This window comes from Syngnathus leptorhynchus, chromosome 14 (assembly GCF_054491065.1).
Source record: "Syngnathus leptorhynchus isolate UIUO chromosome 14, UIUO_Slep, whole genome shotgun sequence".
Classification (NCBI taxonomy): domain Eukaryota; kingdom Metazoa; phylum Chordata; class Actinopteri; order Syngnathiformes; family Syngnathidae; genus Syngnathus; species Syngnathus leptorhynchus.
Window position 1 is genome coordinate 10,925,085 of NC_141208.1, and position 20,948 is coordinate 10,946,032.

General features: G+C 44.2%; 1 protein-coding gene across 1 annotated transcript in view; it reads left to right on the forward strand.

Annotated features, from left to right (window-relative positions):
- Positions 1 to 20,948, forward strand: part of gpr158b (G protein-coupled receptor 158b) — a 29,614-nt gene that overhangs the window by 1,342 nt on the left and 7,324 nt on the right. Inside the window, exons 2-7 of the mRNA XM_085930869.1 lie at positions 5,282 to 5,387; positions 14,885 to 14,987; positions 16,653 to 16,864; positions 17,319 to 17,387; positions 19,281 to 19,390; positions 20,070 to 20,308. Of these exons, the coding sequence (XP_085786995.1) occupies positions 5,282 to 5,387; positions 14,885 to 14,987; positions 16,653 to 16,864; positions 17,319 to 17,387; positions 19,281 to 19,390; positions 20,070 to 20,308 (839 nt within the window). The remainder of the gene's footprint in view (positions 1 to 5,281; positions 5,388 to 14,884; positions 14,988 to 16,652; positions 16,865 to 17,318; positions 17,388 to 19,280; positions 19,391 to 20,069; positions 20,309 to 20,948) is intronic.

The following is a 20,948-nucleotide window of genomic DNA, read 5'->3' on the forward strand; positions in this document are numbered from 1 at the left end:
ACAGTTGGCAATGAAGAGCCTATAGGCAATTTAAAATGCTCTCCCGTCAAGGCATAGGCTTGTCTTCTTCGTGCATACACTTTGAGGGGAGTGCTACAAGCTTTATGCTTCCTCCCACCCCAAGTGCCGTTTGTATGAGCAGGTTGCAATTGTGCATGTTTAAACACCCAGTGATGTGAAGCAATCGATAATATTATAAGTAAACAATAATAAATTGATCAAGGGTTGAGGCATCTCAATCAGACAAGTCGAGTATGATTCTAAAGAAAGCCTGCGGGAAATGTTTTTTGTAATATTTGCTACGCGTTATTGTCGTGGCCAATTACTGTCATAAGGTGTGCGAGCTGTTACTTCTACGAATTAGAATGCAGCGGCTGTGCTGCATATTTTGAGTGACACTGACAAAATTACTGTAAATAAATAATCAAACCAATAATTAAAATAAATAAATAAATAAATAAATGTTTCCATTTAATATTGCAAAAGAGCCACAATTTTTAAAATTCTTAAAAAACAAATTGAAATTTATAAATTTATACACTAACGTCACAGAGAGGTTGATCAAAGAGCCGCATAAGGGTCTGAAGCCGCGGGTTTCTCACCCCTGAGTTATCCACTTAAAATGGTGCTTACTTGCATAACAATAATAATACACACATACATACATAAATACACCAATCCTTCACCTTCACCTTCATCTTCTTCCGCTTATCCGGGGTCGGGTCGCGGGGGCAGCAGCTTTAGGAGGGACTCCCAGACCTCCTCTCCCCAGCCACTTCCTCCAGCTCATCCCGGGGGATCCCAAGGCGTTCCCAGGCCAGCCGAGAGACGTAGTCTCTCCAGTGCGTCTTGGGTCTTCCCCGGGGTCTCCTACCGGTGGGACATGCCCGGAACACCTCCCCAGAGAGGCGTCCAGGAGGCATCCTGATGAGATGCCCGAGCCACCTCATCTGGCTCCTCTCAACGTGGAGGAGCAGCGGCTCTACTCCGAGTCTCTCCCGGATGACCGAGCTTCTCACCCTATCTCTAAGGGAGAGCCCGGACACCCTGCGGAGGAAACTCATTTCAGCCGCTTGTATCCTGGATCTCGTTCTTTCGGTCACGACCCATAGCTCGTGACCATAGGTAAGAGCAGGAGCGTAGATCGACCTGTAAATCGAGAGCTTTGCCATTTGGCTCAGCTCTCTCTTCACCACGACGTACCGGTACAGAATCCGCATCACCGCCGACGCTGCACCGATCCGCCTGTCGATCTCGCGCTCCATCCTGCCCTCACTCGTGAACAAGACCCGAAGATACTTGAACTCCTCCACTTGGGGCAGGATCTCATCCCCGATCCGGAGAGGGCATTCCACCCTTTTCCGACCGAGGACCATGGACTCGGATTTGGAGGTGCTGACCCTCATCCCGACCGCTTCACACTCGGCTGCGAACCGCTCCAGTGAGAGCTGGAGATCACTGACTGAAGAAGCCAACAGCACCACGTCATCTGCAAAAAGCAGTGACGCGATGCTGAGGTCCCCAAACCGGACCCCCTCAACGCCTCGGCTGCGCCTAAAAATTCTGTCCATAAAAATTATGAACAGAATCGGTGACAAAGGGCAGCCTTGGCGGAGTCCAACCCTCACTGGGAACGAATCCGACTTACTGCCGGAAATGCGGACCAAAGTCTGGCATCGGTGATACAGGGACCGAACCGCCCTTATCAGTTGGCTCGGCACCCCGTACTCCCAAAGCACCCTCCAGAGAACCTCCCGAGGGACACTGTCGAACGCCTTCTCCAAGTCCACAAAACAAATGTGGACTGGTTGGGCGAACTCCCATGTACCCCCGAGGATCCTGCCGAGGGTGTAGAGCTGGTCCACTGTTCCACGGCCAGGACGAAAGCCACACTGCTCCTCCTGAATCCGAGGTTCGACCTCCCGACGGATCATCCTCTCCAGCACCCCTGAATAGACCTTACCAGGGAGGCTGAGGAGTGTGATTCCCCTGTAATTGGAACACACCCTCCGGTCCCCCTTCTTAAAGAGGGGAACCACCACCCCAGTCTGCCAATCCAAAGGCACCGTCCCCGATGTCCACGCAATGCTGTAGAGGCGTGTCAGCCATGACAGCCCCACAACATCCAGAGCCTTTAAGAACTCCGGGCGGATCTCATCCGCCCCCGGGGCCTTGCCACCAAGGAGTTTTTCAACTACCTCAGTGACTTCGACCTCCGAGATTGGAGAGTCTGCCTCAGAGTCCTCAGGCCCTGCTTCCACAATGGAAGGCGTGTTGGTGGACACTCACGACATCCCGAGTCGAGGTCAGCAGCACACCATCTCCACTGTAAACAGTGTTGACCGTGCACTGCTTCCCCCTCCTGAGACGCCGGATGGTGGACCAGAATTTCCTCGAAGCCGTCCGGAAGTCATTCTCCATGGCCTCGCCAAACTCCTCCAACGCCCGAATTTTTGCCTCAGCAACCGACGAAGCCGCGTTCCGCTTGGCCATCCGGTACCTGTCAGCTGCCTCCGGAGTCCCGCAGGCCAAAACGGCCCTATAGGACTACTTCTTCAGCTTGACGGCATCCCTTACCGCCGGTGTCCACCAGCGGGTTCGGGGATTGCCGCCACGACAGGCACCAACAACCTTATGGCCACAGCTCCGGTCGGCTGCCTCAACAATGGAGGCGCGGAACAAGGTCCACTCGGACTCAATGTCCCCCGCCTCCCCCGGGACGTGGGAAAAGCTCTGCCGGAGGTGGGAGTTGAAGCTCTTCCTGACAGGGGATTCTGCCAGACGTTCCCAGCAGACCCTCACAGAGCGTTTGGGTCTGCCAGGTCGGACCGGCATCTTCCCCCACCATCGGAGCCAACCCACCACCAGGTGGTGATCAGTTGACAGCTCCGCCCCTCTCTTCACCTAGTGTCCAAAACATGCACCCGCAAATCTGACGACACGACCACAGTCGATCATCGAACCGCGGCCTAGGGTGTCCTGGTGTGAAGTGCACACATGGACACCCTTATGCTTGAACATGGTGTTCATTATAGAAAATCCGTGTCGAGCACAGAAGTCCAACAATAGAACACCGCTCGGGTTCTGATCGGGGGGGGGGGGGGGGGGGGCGTTCCTCCCGATCACGCCCTTCCAGGTCTCACTGTCATTGCCCACGTGAGCATTGAAGTCACCCAGTAGAACGATGGAGTCCCCAGAAGGAGCACTCTCCAGCACCTCCTCCAGGGACTCCAAGAAGGGTGGGTACTCTGAGCTGCCATTTGGTGCATAGACACAAACAACAGTCAGGACCGGTTTCCCCACCCGAAGGCGGAGGGAGGCTACCCTCTCGTTCGCCGGGGTGAACCCTAATGTGCAGGCGCCCAGCCGGGGGGCAATAAGTATGCCCACACCTGCTCGACGCCTCTCACCGTGGGCAACTCCAGAGTGGAAGAGAGTCCAGCCCCTCTCGAGAGGGCTTGTACCAGAGCCCAAACTGTGTGGAGGCAAGCCCGACTATGTCCGACCCTAGAGCCAGCCTCTGCAGCCGGGGATCAGACCGCCAAGGTTCTCCCCGCCTTTGGCCGCCACCCAGCTCACTTTGCACCCGACCCCTTTGGCCCCTCCTACAGGTGGTGAGCCCATGGGAAGGGGGACCCATGTTTTCTATTCGGGCTATGCCCGGCCGGGCCCCATGGGCAAAGGCCCGACCCCCAGGCGCTCGCCTTCGAGCCCCACCTCCGGGCCTGGCTCCAGAGGGGGCCCCCGGTGACCCGCATCCGGGCGAGGGAAAACTAAGTCCATTTGTCTTTTTCATCATGAGGAGTCTTTTGAGCCGTGCTTTGTCTGGCCCCTCACCGAGGACCCTTTTGCCATGGGTGACCCTACCAGGGGCATGAAGCCCCTGACAACATGGCTTCTAGGATCATAGGGGCATGCAAACCCCTCCACCACGATAAGGTGACGACTCACGGAGGGGTAAATACACCAATCCCCGAATTGCCAAACTGGTGTCGAGTGTCGGTTAAAGTCGCACAGCATGGAGAATGTGCATTTTCTCTTCATGTTCGTGAGAGCTGGAAATGCTTCTCTGCTTCCGTCTCAGTGCTGTGATGACGTTCCTAAAAATAGAACGTCTGGACAGAAAGGCTTAAGCCTTTCTTCATCTAGTGTAATTTCCCCTTGCTTCTAATGCAATGGAAAAATTAAGACATTGTGACAGTGAGAGGCAGAGCAGCAGCTGTCACAACTCATTGCTTTCTGTCTCAGTCAAACAAAGACTGCCTCACGCATACACTGACTGCTTTCCTCTCATTGTGCACAATGGAATGGAGGTGGCGGTAAAATCCTCTCTCCATGCTTGTTTGTTCCACTTCCCTGCAGGCAGATGGAGACAGCGGGTGTCAGGCTCATCCACGGAAACACAAAAGAGAAAAGGAGAAGGGGACATTTCAAAGTGTGACACTAGGGATTTATTCTGAACACAAAGTCACATGATGAGCAATGCTTAAGACTCCGGTTTAGAGTCAGGACAGTTGACTTTTTGAGGGATCTATAGTAATGCCTATTTTCTATGATTAACTAGAAATTATTTGAAATAGTTTATTTCAGTATTTTTTTTAATTAATAATTTGTTTGCAATAATTTGGTTCATGTTATCAACAATGTGACCACTGACCAACGTGTTTTGAGGCAAGTGTTGCTGCAGCCGTGTATTCAAAACGTCACATATCTGTTTTATGATAGATTTGAGTTCTTTGAGTTGTTGGTCCTTTTATACCTTTTTGAAACTAAGAACATGACATTCTGCTTGCTGCACAAACATGGAATATAATCTCATAGAGCCATTGGCAGTTTGTAAACAATGACAAAATCATAATTCTTTTTTTTTTTCACCTCAATACTTGATTCTTTCAATCACAGGTGTCAAACTCAAGGCCCGGGGGCCAGATACGGCCTGCCACATCATTTTATGTGGCCCGCGAAGATAAATTGTCCATCAAATTTGTGTCATTACTAGAATTGCTAATTGTCTTCACTTTTGATATCTTTTTTTGTTTAAATATTTGACCAGTTTTTACTAGTCTGATTTGAAAAGTAGTTATTTGTCAGTTTGTTTTGTAGGTTTTACTGTGTATAATTTGAGGTGCTCATACATTTATTTGGGTTGACAGTCATAAAAACCCAGTCTGACATTCCTGCTTTAAATGTTTTTGTCGCACTAGTATAGATGTCTGTTTTGATTCATTTACACTAGCCATTTTTTTCTCCTAACCTTTTGTCTGCTCTTTCCCCTTGCCAGAGGTGTTGTTCGTTTGGATGTGAACTTGCAGAATGTGGATATTGACCAGTGTTCCGACAGTGGCTGGTTTGCCGGGACACATCGCTGCAATCTTACCAGCATGGAAGTAAGTGCTGCATCATTCTCATCTTTTCCTTCTTTCAAACACTTTTGCATTTATTTTTCTATTTAATCTAAACGCCGAGGTACCCATCCATCATGTTTTGTCACTTTAAACGCCAAGGTACCCATCCATCATGTTTTGTCACTTTTTAGAGTGCGATGATCCATGTTCTGTCAGTGTGTGAGGATCTCTTTTTTTTTTGGCGCATTAGCTTCCACCTTCATGTCAGTGCCGAGGGGTTTAAACTGACAAACCTCCTTGACCCCTTAGGGGGAGGAGCTTTGGAGCTGCTCATGTGTCATGGCATGTCGCCGCCCATATGATGTATAATAAATGTTGTGTAATGGATTGCATCAAGATTTTTTGAATAATTGACCATGCTCTTTGTCTATGTGTCCATCCGCCTTCCGCTTTTCTTTGTTTTGGTTTGTTTAATGGCTCTAAACCACAGGTGTCAAACTCAAAACCCGGGGCCAGATCCGGCCCACCACATCATTTTATGTGGCCCGCAAAATCAAAATCGTATTAACTCAATGTTTCTTGTTAAAATGCCCAAACTCTAAATTGAGATATTGCAATTTTTTTGTCATAATCCATCCATCCATCCATCCATCCATCCATCCATCCATCCATCCATCCATCCATCCATCTTCTTCCGCTTATCCGCTTTAGGAGGGACTCCCAGATGTCCCTCTCCCCAGCCACTTCCAGGTCTCACTGTTATTGTCCACGTGAGCATTGAAGTCACCCAGTAGAACGATGGAGTCCCCAGAAGGAGCGCTCTACAGCACTTCCTCCAGGGACTCCAAGAAGGGTAGGTACTCTAAGCTGCCGTTTGGTGCATAGACACAAACAACAGTCAAGACCCGTCCCCCCACCCGAAGGCGGAGGGAGGCTACCCTCTCGTTCACCGGGGTGAACCCCAATGTGCAGGCGCCCAGCCGGGGGGCAATAAGTATGCCCACACCTGCTCGACGCCTCTCATCGTGGGCAAATCCAGAGTGGAAGAGAGTCCAGTCCCTCTCGAGAGGGCTTGTACCAGAGCCCAAACTATGTGTGGAGGCAAGTCCGACTATGTCTAGTCGGAACTTTTCTGCCTCACACACCAGCTCGGGCTCGGGTTCCATGTCCCCAGAGCCAGTCTCTGCAGCCGGGGATCGGACCGCCAAGGTTCTCCCCGCCTTTGGCCGCCGCCCAGCTCACTTTGCACCTGACCCCCTTGGCCCCTCCCACAGGTGGTGAGCGCATGGGAAGGGGAACCCACGTTTTATTTTCGGGCTATGTCCGGCCGGGCCCCATGGACGAAGGCCCGGCCACCAGGCGCTCGCCTTCGAGCCCCACCTCCAGGCCTGGCTCCAGAGGGTGGCCCCGGTGACCCGCCTCCGGGCGAGGGAAAACTAAGTCAATTTTTGTTTTTTATCAAGGGGCTTGGGTGAGCCGTGCTTTGTCTGGCCCCTCACCTAGGAGCCTTTAGCCATGGGTGACCCTACCAGGGGCATGAAGCCCCAGACAACATAGCTCCTAGGATCATAGGGGCACGCAAACCCCTCCACCACGATAAGGTGAGGACTCACAATCCCAATTTCAAAATTAATTGGAATTTTTTTTTACTATTCTGTTGTATGTAATAATATCCACACCCATTCATTTCTATTCAAGTCATCAATGGCCCCACGTGGGAAAAGATAACTCTGATGCGGTCCGCAACAAAAAATTAGTTTGACACCTTTGCTCTAAACCAGGGGTGTGAAACAATTTTTTTTCATGGACTGCATTGTAGTCATAGCTTCTTTCAGAGGGCCATTATGACTGTCAACCCAAATAAATGTATGAGCACCTCATATTATATACAGTAAAAGCTACAAAGCAAACTGACAAATAACTCGTTTTCAAATCAGAGGAGTAAAATCTTGTCAAATATTTAAAAAAAAAAGATATTATTAAAAGTGAAACCAGTTTGGAATTCTAGTAATGACACATGAATTTGATGCACAATTTGTCTTCGCGGGCCACACAAAATGATGTGGCGGGCCATATCTGGCTTACGGGCCTTTAGTTTGACACCTGTGTTCTAAACTAAGGGTGTCAAACTCATTTGTGTAATAGTTTTGTCAGCGAATTGCAACAGTAGCAGCCCACGTCGAAGATCTTGTCTTTGGGTATCTTGTTCTCACTCTTAGGAGTGTGCACTAATCACACCTCACGTATTTAAATTTTTGTGTTTGTTGGGATCTTAAAGTTAAAGTCCCAATGATTGCCACACACACATGTGGGTGTGGTGAAATTTGTCCTCTGCATTTAACCCATCCCCGTGGGATTTTGATCCATCCCCTGGGGGAGAGGGGTGCAGAGAGCAGAAGCGGTGCCACGCTCGGGAATCATTTTGGTGATCTAACCCCCCCCAATTCCAACCCTTAATGCTGAGTGCCAAGCAGGGAGGCAATGGGTCCCATTCTTATAGTCTTCGGTATAACGCGGCCGGGGTTTGAATCCACAACCTTCAAGTCTCAGGCCGGACACTCTACCTCTAGGCCACTGAGCTGGAGCTTTGTAGTGTGACATTCCGCGTTGTAGCGCCGCTTACTCTCCTCATATGATGAGTCTTCTAACACACAGCGCCTTTCTCTGTGATTCAGTGGCAACTTAGTCATCACTGTCATTCATCTTTTTTGAGTAGGAGCGTGGGAGGTTAGATTCAAGATGTGGCCACACACTGCGTGTGTTGAAAGAGAAAACTTGATTTGACAAAATCAGTAATTCTACCTGACTAGATAATTTTATTAGTATGTAATGTAACCATAACAGGCAGTTGTTGTTTTTTTATAACAAATATGTATGGGAAGCGTCAACTGCATTTGGAGTCTCATCTTTCAGTGAAGCCCAGAAGAGCTTAAAGCAGATCAGATTCGATTTTCCTTATTCATGCTTTCATTATCTTTAAACACTTGATGCGGACTGTTAGGGTTTATAAATTATCTTGATCATATGATTATGTTGGGATGTAGACTAGAATGATTAACTTTGTTTAAACCTTTTACCTTTCCTTGACTCGGAAAAGTTTAACCATTCAGTTGTTGAAACTTTCCAAATGGTGTGGAAACATCCTTGCTTAGTTAGTCATCTAAAATGCTCCACTAGGTTTTATTTCCACGACCTCGTAAAACAATGAACTGGGACCCTCTGCACTGATTAAGTTGCTGAGGTGACCACCAAACATGTCCAATGTCACCCCCACCCTACTTGTTCTCAATAAATATGCTCTTGTAAGAGACTAACGGCAGAGTTTGTTCGAACATTGCTGTACCTACAGTAACGGATGGCTCTCCACTTGGATTTGCTTAAAGGGCATACTGTCTCTCGTGTGGTTCTTGCAAAATAAGAAGAACCATTGTCAGAACATCTCTAACACGGACTGTACTCTGTGTTCTATTATCTTCAGTTATGTACAGAGGTGGGAATGAAATTCCAGTCATAAAAAAAGTGTCTGGATTGAAACCTCCTTTTTTACGACAAAGAAGGAATCGATAAAAATCTTACAGTTATGTTCAGAATGCAAAGTGAATACAAGGAGAAAGTTGTAGAGACAACAAATGAGATGTAAGCCTCCTTCTCGCAAAGCTATGATTATTTTATTTAACAGTCACAATGCAAAGACTGTGAAATGGTCACTGTAGTCCAACTACCGTAATATTCGGACTATAAGTCGCAGTTTTTGTCATAGTTTGGGTGGGGGGGGGCTTATACTCAGGAGCGACTTATATGTGATTTTTTTCAAAAATTTTCAAAATTCAAAAATCTGCGAAAAACAAACCGCGATGTAGCAAGGGATTACTGTCATTTGAACTGCAAGTGACGTCACCCGTGCCGCGTGGGGGTTGTTTACATAAGAGACAAAGGATTTGATCACGGGATGACGAAGATGACGAAGGGCCCCACGTACTACCGGCATCATTAAAGGCTTTGTTTGTAAGTGACACGGAGGACAAAGAGTTTGAAGGATTTAATGATTTGGAGTGACACAGAAAGTTTGAAAAACTATTATGGCTTTTACGCACGCCCGGTCCTTTCGACGGGAGCTCTCTTTCACTTTCGTGGATGAAAGTCGGGGGCCGGCGCTCGGCCGGGTGGCTGTCCGGGGACGGTGGATGGGGCTCGGACATGGCTTTTACGCACACCCGGTCCTATTTATGGAGCGCTCTTCCACCTCCGTGGCTGGATGTTCAGAGCTCGTTGAACTCTTGTTTTGTTAAATAAAGAGCCGTTTACCAAACCCACATCTTTCTTGGTATTTTGTTAACGCTACAACATAGTTATGTACTAGATCGCTGCAGCGCACGCGCGCCGTTGTTGACATGAAGAACGAGGAATTTGATCGATGGATTTAATGATTTGGAGTGACACAGATAGTTTGATAATGTTGTTGTAATATGATTGTTATTTAAAATATACTATGTATACCGTTATATGGGTCTGTGGTATAATTAGAAATGCAATTTGCAACGGGTCCGACGTCAGCATATGCGGCACATAGGCAGCATTGTTTACATAAAGCACGATCGATAGATTTAATGAATTGGAGCAACACATATGGTTTGACAATATTGTTACTATATGATAGTTATTTAAAATATACTTTGTATATCGTTATATGGGTTTTGAAATAATTAGAAATGCAAATCATGACGAATCAGAGGGCGAGCGTACTCTGCATTGTTTACCTATTAGACGATGACGATCGATGGATTTAATGATATGGAGTGACACAGATGGTTTGATAATGTTGTTGTAATATGATAATTATTCGAAATATACTTTATATATCGTTATATGGATCTGTGGTATAATTAGAAATGCAAACAAATAAACAAATAGTCCGACATCAGCATATGCGGCGCATACGCGTACTGCAGCATTGTTTACATAAAGCACATCGATGGATTTAATGAATTGGAGTGACACAGATGGTTTGATAAACGTGTTATTTATGTAATACTTAATACTTAAGTATTTATGTAATACTTACTTGAATAACTCTGAATGTTACGTCAGGCCTGTTCTCAGCTCGTTTGTGTATATGTTACGTTAGCATACCGTATCGTTTAGCCTGTTGTTGCTGGTTTTCGGTGTTGGATTTTGACAAATACATTCGCCCTAAAAGTGCTTAGGGCGAATAATTTATATTCCGGAGCGACTTATATAAGTTTTTTTTCACTTTATTGTGCATTTTATGGCTGGTGCGACTTATACTCCGGAGCGACTAATAGTCCGAAAATTATGGTACTAAAAATAATTAATCCTCATCAAATGTTCAGTTTAAGACTCCATCTTACGCTTGCAGGGCTGTATGGATTAGCTCATTATCTGCTAGCTTCCCATCTCTTGTTTTCTCACTTTGTGTGCTGCTTGAACTTGCTTTGCTGCCCTCCTATTCCTATTTGATACGGTGAAATTATCTTTATAGTTCAACAGCCTGCCGGCTACACCTGAAGTGGATGATGTCCCAAAAAAAAGTGAGGCATTGAGGAGACATTTTGGGGGAAAATGCAGGTGAAATGTTGAAACAGCTTCTATCTTTCTCCTAAAACACATTATTTGCTGAAATGGCCTGTGGGAAGTCAATTGAATCCAAGCAAGCCCTGAGATTCAGTCTCCCAAGTTCTAACAATCAACTCCTTGTTAATGTGATGGAGTATCATGTTGCTCTGCAGAACGTGCGAAAGTTCTATTTGTGACGTGTCGCTCGAGCGCAGCTCAGCAATGTTAACACCTCGCCGATATGATGTTGCCTCATCCTTCAAACTTTCTGTCTCAGTCAATTGAGAGCAGTGGGAATTGTTCTGCTTGGCAATGTTAGGGGCGACAGATCAAGCGATCAAGTCAGATCCAATAATTAAACTTGCCCAAAGCTTCAAATAGACTTTCTCCAAAAACACCTCTTGTGAACATTATAAAGGTGAAAATTGGAAACAGCCAAGTGTCAGGATTGCGTGCTGAAGGAGCAGCCCCAAAAGGCTGACTTTTTAAAAAAAAAAATTTTTTTAAGCAGTAAGTTCCTTCCCTATGGTACTTGTGCCAATTTTTTCTCATCAATTCATTTGCTTCATGCAAGTTCATGCACAGCCGCTCAATTGCCTCTTTTCAACTTGAAGGCTGCATGGTAGGCCTTTTGATAGCATTTTGACCATGATAAGTTTTGCGCTAGAAGAAAGCAGAACATAGTGATGATCTTTTCAAATTTTCAACATGCTCAATCACCACATTTTTGATGAGTTAAATCATAGATGTCAAATTCAAGGCCTGGGGGCCAGATACGGCCTGCCACATCATTTTATGTGTACATTTTGCATTGACTTTGTGTCATTACTAAAATGACAAATTGTTTATTTAAAAAAAAAAAATAGAGATATTGCTTGCAACTTCTACTCCTATTCATCTTTTAAAAATATTTGAACAGTTCGTACTCATCTCTGATTTCAAATGTAGTTATTCATCAGTTTGTTTTATAGCCTATACTGTATATAGAAGCTGGAAAACAGCTCAAGTTTTTTTCCCCACCACCCTGGTCAGGCTCTTTCAAGTCTTCTTGTATTCTCTTATACATTCCCGCAGAGGCTGTGGACAAAGTGGGATCTGTCATCATGTTCTAAATATGCTCATGCATTTATGGATGAGTTGTCATAAAGGGTGGGCTCTTAGACGAGTACTCGGGTAATTATACAACAGCTTCGAAATGATTCCTTCAAGCCATTGAGACTGGATGCGTATGAAGATATCAAGAGAGTGTGTAAAAGTGTGTTTGCATATGTATGTGTGTGTGTGTGTGTGTGTGCGTGCGTGCGTGCGTGCGTGTGTGCGTGTGTGTGTGTGTGTGTGTGTGTGTAGGAGATAAAGCAGAGCTCTGCTAATGAGCGTAAACTGCAATGACAGGCAAAAAAGGTTTGCCACTCAAGGCCACACTACCTCCTTTTTCCTGCCTCATTTTTTGGTTTCCATGACTATTTATGGAGCAATTTCGTTCACACTCTCCTTTCATTCCATGTACTCTTCTTGAATAGTCTTACTCCATTTTCTTAAAGCCAAGTATGTCCTTAGAAAAGAGGACTGTGTAATTTTAAGATTACAGGATTTTTCTGGAAGATTAAAATTTGCTCTATGTAAAATATTTGAATTTCTGAAGGCAAAAAAGTGAGGGGCTAATATCACTTTTCAGCTTCCTTTCATTGTCCGTACTGCGCAGCAGATTCTAACATGCGATTAATTCTGGCAACAGCTCAGCAAGTATTTTTTTGTGATGTGAGTTGCATGCATCTGAAATATTAATCACCTGTACATATCTGCCTCTTTCTGGCACAGATGCAAGAAATTCTGATGACAAATTCTGAGCTCTGCCGACATGTGTGCTGGATGTCAGGCAAATTTTAGTCATGGCGAACCCTCGGAATCATTGTACATGTCATTTCTACTGTTTGTCTTTCGAGCAACAAATTTCCCAGGTTTCTTTTTCAAGGCTTTGGGACTAGTTGTGAATAACAATACAGGCTTGGAGAGTAAAGGATGAAAAGCCCCTCTGCAATGATTAAATAACGGCTCACTTTTAGAGTGCCACCCGATTAAGGGGATCCATTAAATGTAAGCACCTGAAACCATCGCTTGATAGCTTTTCCATTGCGCCTGAAGAAAAATGAGCCAAGCCTTGGAAAAATACTTCTTTGCATTTAGATGTTTCTATGTCTGCCTTGTTTTTCAAGGCTTTGCCTTGTGATAGAAGACAAACATTTTATACTTGAGAGGAACTTGAAAGGCTCGAAAACATAAATATTGCTTCCGCTACAGCATCTTACGAGTGTGTTTGCTGTATAGTAGTACCTCTACTCATGAACTTAAAACTCAGGCGAGCGAGTGCTCCTCCTGCCATCATGACCACATTCTACCGTGGCATCATTGAGAGCGTCCTCTCCAGTTGTATCGTTGTGTGGGGTGGTAGCTGCACTGAATACAACATGAAGGCCCTGCAGCGCATAGTGAACACGGCTAGTAAGATCATTGGTGCTTCACTCCCCACCCTGAAGGACATTTACACCTCCCATCTCACCCGCAAGGCGACCGCAATTGTGTGTGATGTGAGTCACTCCGCTCACTCTTTGTTTGATCTTCTGCCCTCTGGGAAGAGGTACAGGAGCCTGCGCTCCCACACCACCAAACTCACCAACAGCTTCATACTCCAAGCAGTCAGGATCCTGAACTCTCTCCCCCCTCCCCCCTCGGCTGCATAACGTCCTGCACTTTTGCGCTATAATCTGGCTGTCTGCTGTATGCACGCTTGCTCCATTTTGCTCCTCTTATTTGTCTATTTATTTATTTATTGTTTATTTATTTAGGTTATTTGCTTATTACTTATTCATCGCTCTTATCTATTTTTTTTTACTCTTTGTGCTATTTGCTTGTATGTGTTGTGTGATGTGTCAAGTCACCGTGGGACGGTGTCAAACATAATTTCGATCTCTTTGTGTGTCTTAACATGTGAAGAAATTGACAATAAAGCAGACTTTGACTTTTTTAATTGGTTCTGCCATTGGGTTTGTAAGTTTCCCTTAGGAATCAATGTAAAAGCAAATAATGCGTGCTAGACTTTAAGAACTCCAATGTGCAGGTGCCCAGCCGGGTGGCAATAAGTATGCCCACACCTACTCGACGCCTCTCACCGTGGGCAACTCCAGAGTGGAAGAGAGTCCAGCCCCTCTTGAAAGGGCTTGTACCACAGCCCAAACTATGTGTGGAGGCAAGTCCGACTATGTCTAGTCGGAACATTTCTGCCTCACACACCAGCTCGAGCTCCTCTCCAGCCAGAGAGGTGACATTCCATGTCCCATGAGCCAGCTTCTGCAGCCGGGGTCTATTTCTGAGCATTCATGCCAAATTTATTGCGGCTTTAATTTCAGCGCACGTTTGCAACTTGCATTCAAAATGATGCGAGCGTTCCGTATGAAACTATAAATATATAAACTCGTCGAGGTATGAAGTGAGCTGAAATAATGTGGAAGCTTGAATTGTGCAAACAAGCCTTAATTCTTAATTTAGATATGAATTAGTGTCCTGGTTACTTGGCAAAGCTATGTGATTCCCCTGGATGCCAGGCGTGTTTATAGCCGGGCGTGCTGCTGCAGCTGACGAGAATGTGGATAATATTGAAGACTCAATGACACAACTTTAGCAAGTTCATTTTACAAAGCGCACTGGGCAAGAGCACAGTTTGTAGTATGAGCAATTTTATGCTTTATAGATGGAAGTATCGATTTTCAAAATCATTTTTGATGGAGCTGGCAGATTCCACTTATTATGCTAACCTGTGTTATTTCCCTCGTTGTGTACTCAACAAAGGCCGATGGAAAATATGTGGTTTATAATTTTTTTTAATTCATAAAAAAAAAAACCATCATGTGTTGCAGCTGAAAAAAAGTGGATAACCGTTTTGCATTCTGATCTGTTTTCTCTTCTCGCAGTGCACGCCAATCGCCGGTCACGGATTTGTGTTGGACAAATACAAGTGCCAATGCAAGAAAGGATTTTATCTTCCAAGCCGTGTGGCGCTCAATGGGTTTAAAAGTAGGTTACAAATTCTTCTTTGGCTTTACAATACATGTCGCGGCTCCGTGACACATCAAAATATTGATATTTGAACACAAGCCTTTTGAGACTTATGGGAAAACAACCTTTTCAAGCATTTTTTGTCTAATATTTTTGTGCTCACTTTGAAGAGATATCCTGGGGGTTGGAAATTTCAGGATGCAGACCTAGTTAGTCATGTTCTTGCTGCTGTGGAAATTTTAAGCCTTGCACAGGTATTGAAGCAAAAGGATCAGACCAAATGGATGAATGTGTCATGACCTCTGCGGATCATGGGCCGGATTCAAATGAGAGCATTCATTTGACTGAGAGCACTGCAGCGTCCTCAGGCAGGAAGGTTGCTTTGGATCAGCCAAATAATCAAGCGACTGCAGGGATTCTCCTCCCTGACTCCAGCAATACAGCGCCCCTGAGGCTATGATATGCTAAACTGCAGCTTTATTGTAATGCAGCAAGATGTGAGCTCCATTGTGTGAAGAGACTCACAGGTCTCGGAAAGTGTTGGGTATGTTCTTTGTAAACACCTGGAGTTCACACTAATAAGATTGGGCGGGAAACCGTTTGGTATTGTTTTCTAGCAACGGGCCAAAACGGGCACAAGGGTGAGGGAAAGATGCAGCATACCATGACTTAGTTAGAAACCGTGCAAAATAACGACATTTATACAACAATGAATATCATTTCAATACTGCAGGTATTTCAATATAGGTGGAAATGCACCTAGTAATAGGTAAGAAATCCAGAAAAGCGTAAAGTTTGAAATCTTGCATACGATAGGAGTGCTAAGATTCACAATAAGTTGATTAAGCACAATTTTTCAGAGGTGCAGCAGATGGTCAGTGGAGGATTTATGTCAGATTTAATAGACCAACTCCTCATCTGGCCTCAACGGACGTGTTGCCAAAGGAATCTGTTTTGAATTTCTGGAACAAATTCCATTAGAAGCAACTGGAGTAACCTACAGATGTATTGGAAAAGCAATCTTGGATCTTGATCAATCAATTCAGACATGAGTGATTAAAAATGCAGGGTCACGATGGTTTATTCTCTTCTCTTTCATCATTTTCTAATTAAAGCTGAATTTTTCTCATTGTAATTGCTGTGACATTTTCATTTATTGGACTGGTGACTGCTACCCATTAAACAAATCAATTCAATCCAATCCACCTGTTCAATTGTCACTGCAAATACAAACACAAATTGCTCGAGACAATGATCTTGATATAGAGCATGGGTGTCAAACTCAAGGCCCGGGGGCCAGATACAGCCCGCCACATATATTTGTGTCCCGCCAAGACAAAGTGCATGTGTGTCAATATTAAAATTACAAATTGTCTTCACTTTTAAAAGATAAAGAAGTTCCAGCAATTTTTATCACATTCATCTTTTTCAAATATTTGAACAGTTTTTACCAGTCTGTGATTTCAAAACTTCATCAGTTTGTTGTGTAGCTTATACTGTATATAATATAAAGCATTGACAGTCATAATGGCACTCAGAAGGAAACTAACTACAATGCGGCTCGCGACAAAAATGAGTTTGACGTGAGTAAATCAAAAGAATGAGGGAGAAAAAAAGGATTTTTGTTGTGTTCATGAAGTCATCAATCTTTCAATGTCTGACCAAGCCCTCTTCCGTTCTCAGGTAAGGTACAGGGCTCTCACAGAGAAGACATTTCCGACGCTGCGACTAAGTGCCTACCTTGCCGGGTGGGTTGTCCCTACTGCAGAGACAACACACCCTGCCTCGCCCAGGAGGACAGCGGGCTGCGACTGGCTGTGGCCTCCTTCCAAGCTCTGTGCATGGTGCTGGACTTGACCAGCATGGTGGCGGTCTATCACTTCAGAAGAAATAAGGTAAGGTCCATTTAACTGGACCTGCCGACAGTACATGACCAATGTGAACATAAACATACCATGTCCTTTTGTGTTTCATTCAGCACATATTAATCATAAGCAGATGACATGAATGACCCCCACAAGATAAAATTGTGATGTTTTGATTCTTACACCGACACTCATGCAAGACTGCTAAAAAAAAGCAACCTGAACCTTTCTGGGTTTTCCTTTCCATGCTGCCCACCCAGCAACCTATTGTAGCTTAGTTAAGCATGAACATTTTTTTATATATTTGTTTATTTGACATGGACAGTGTACATGAATGAACTTTCATCTTTGTATATTTGCATACACACCTCCCCATCTACACACCAACCAAATAGGGTGATTTATATTTATGCTAAACACTTTACACTCTGAAAATACTGTGTTATAATTATTGCTCCAGACTCCCGTCTTTCTTCCTGTACAGAGTATCTGCACTTCTGGATTCATTCTACTGGAAGCAATATTATTTGGGGCTTTACTGCTGTACTTCCCTGTAAGTAGATATCATTTCCTCTACTCATCTGTCAGGCTATTGCTAGTTCTTGTTAATTGCCCAAAGATATACTGTTTTGCGTGGGTTTGTATGTGTGGAAGGGCTCGCACAGTTTTCACACTGTGATGGAAAAGAAGGACCCAAATGCACAATTTGTAAAGTAGCAAAAAAAACCCAAAAAAAACAGTCTTCATTGAGTGGGCAACAAATAAAGTTGTAACAAAAGCAGCATGGAAGAAATAAACAAAAATGGGAAAAGGGAAACCAGAAGCAACTCAAGATCACAAATAAAACGACAAGCAAAATCTAACCAAGGAAGCACAAGAAAGAAAGAAAATCATGGACGTGGGAATATGAAAGAGAGGTCAAGCTTACTATGCACGTAGGTTTAGAACATGGCAGGAGACAAAGACCATCTGACAGGCAAAGATGCAAACTGACCCATAATGACGAGCGACACAAGGGCAGGAAATAAAGCTTCTGAAAATAAGAGCAAACAATCACTACAAAACAAAAGCAAACATTACTTCATTAAAGAAAAATGGAGAATTTTGATAAATGACTGCATTTGTCACACTGACAATCTGAAATAATTGCCAATTTTTAAAATGGCTAGATGGAGTTGGAAAGTTGACGGCAACATTTTTAAAGGAATCAAAACCAAGAATCAAATTTGAACTATGTTAATTATTCTAAGTGAAAATTTGTAACGCCCTCCCACCCAAAAAAAAAAGACTAAAAAGCCACCACCACCGATGTGTGTATTTATACTTTTTACATCAAATTTTAATTCCAAGTTAAAAAATTCCCGTCTGTCTGAAGGTAAATAAATACTAATCAGAAGAATCATTTGAGCACCAAAGGCATGTGCATCTTTTGATGTGGCTGCAGTATTATCTTGGACCTGTTATTTCTTGATGCTGCAGCAATTCACCCTCACGTGATGAATGTGAGTTTGCATCCATCCATTCTGTTTCCCCAGGTGGATAAAATAGACTAAAAATAGAGTTTCCCCAAATATGCTTCCGCTCTCCTATGTGCACAACTCAAAAAGCCGTGTTCCTTTTTTTTTCTGCACTTGCTATCATCCCGCTACCTTTTAAATATGACTATACCTTTCCCCGGGTTCTTTTCAACCCACCTTGATGTCCTGCCTCTTCGCCCGTACAGTTACACAGAAAATACAGTTTGTGTCACAAGCGTCCTCAGCCAAGCATGGCGCAGCTGCTCCATTATGGTGCTCAATGCATTTTTAAACAGTCCATCAAGTTCGAGCACTGCTTGTTTTAAAAAATACAGTACATCCGCTGATTAATTGATGGAGGAGGCACAGTTGGTTGAGTGCAAACCAAAGAGGGCCACCGCTCTCTGCGGGTGATGTAAAAAAATCTCCAGTGACTTAGTGCATGGAGGAAAGGGCGTGACACTGTTTGTCTGCTTGACTCTGCATGTTTGTGTTTAAAGAAGACAGAAAGACGGATGGCTGATTAGTGTGTTTACGAAGCTGTAAAGATTTGAGAATTTGTAAGGAGTACGATGTTGAGTGCTTTAATTCTGCCTGCTGTTTATAAAAGTGAGATGGTGTCGTGGCTCTGTCATGTGGCTAGAATGGCTGCGATGAAGACAGACAGATTGAGAAAAGGAAATGCAAATGAAAACAACAGGGTTATAATTAAAAACAAACACAGATATTTTGTCATCCGAACTGACAAGCTAAAAAGCAGTTTCTTCATTTGTTGCTGTGCTTATTTTGTTTTATTTTATTTATTTTGGGGTCAACTGTTTTTTTATACAATCAATAATATAAATTTGTTCTGTAGTCAACAAACAAAATCCCATCCATGTCATTTCATTTGAATTCTATTCTTTGAAGGTGTGGACTGTGTGTTGCAGGTTATAATACTGTACTTTCACCCGAGTGTGTTCCGTTGTATCCTCCTGAGATGGGTTCGCCTGCTGGGGTTCGCCATCATGTATGGCACCATCATCCTCAAGCTGTTCAGGTAAACTATCAAATATACAAATATTGTAGTGAAAATATTCTTGGAGTCCAAAACAGCAAATTTGAACTTTCCCTTTTTTTTTTCTTTTTTTTTAATACATCATACAAAGTCTCTACTGTTAGGGTTTATAAACTATCTTGATCGTATGATTATGTTGGGATGTAGACTAGAATGATGAACTTTGTTTGAACCTTTTACCTTCCCGTGATTCTGAACAGTTGAACCATTCAGTTGTTGAAGCTCTCCAGGTGGTGTGGAGGCGTCCTTGTTTTGCTCCACTAGAATTTATGTCCACGGCCTCGTGGAGCGATAAACTGGGACCCTCCCAAGTGGTTAATCATTTGCTGAGGTGCCCACTACACATGTCAAATGTCACCCCCACCTTGGCTGACTCTCACCCCCACCCTTCTTCTCTCAATAAAGACTCTCTTGCATGACTTCAACGGCAGACTTTGTTCGGACATTGCTGTATCTACAGTAACGAACAAATTCTCCACTTGCAAGTGTTCAAATGGCATACTGTCTCCCGTGTGGTTCTTGCAAAATAAGTTAGAGTTAGAACATCTCTAACATCTACTCAGACTCACACTTGTTTCTGTGTGAGTGCTTCATGAGATCAGCTTGGTCAGAATGTTCCCCATCTCCTCATTTGAGCTGTATTTTGTTTTTTGGTTTTCAGAGTGCTAAAGGTGTTCTTGTCACGGACGGCACAAAGGACACCCTACATGACAAGTTGGTGCGTTCTGAGGATGCTGGCAATAATCCTATTGGTGGTGTTGTGGTTCTTGGTGGCCTGGACTTCTGCTGTGTGCCAGAACCTGGAGCTGAGTCGGGCCTTAATCACAGCCGGCTTTTCATCGGAGGGGTTGCAGTTTAGTATGTGTCTGCTTGACCGCTGGGACTACATGATGGCTGTCGGTAAGTGAGTTCAACAATGTCGTGTGTAAAGTGTGTGCAATGCATCCCGTATCCGAAAAAAATAAAATACATTTTTACCCCCCCCCCCCCCCCAATTGTCTGTCATGCTCGGGATTGGTAAATATTTGCGTACTCTGTCTGAATAAAACGGCTTTCCTAGAATTCTCAATTGTTTGGCCTCTAGATAATTCTGATGATACGGCTTTATTTAAGTGTAAAAAAAAAGTGTTCCTATATCCCGGAGAAGAGAAAGAGCATAATCGTATACTGAAGATGAAAATGAAGTAGCTGTCAGAATCTCACACAGCAGGGACTTTGAATAGAATGAGTGACGTTAAATACGACAATATCTGTATGCGTGTATTGTAAGCAGAACAGGAAATGAGGGAGCAGCTAGTTGCTATGGCAACCATTGAGAACACACTAATGTGTTGATCTTATGCTTCCAACAGGAAGTCCCCTGCTAAGCTGCTTCTGTCAGTCATAAAATTACCATTGTGACTTGTCCTTTGTTGTAATATTGCCGACAAGGGAACACTTATCTGTCTAAAAAGACATCTTTTTTTTTCCAGACTAACAATAGACACAAAAATTTCAGCAGTAAACAAACGTCTGTTTGATTTGTTGCGCTACAAGACGA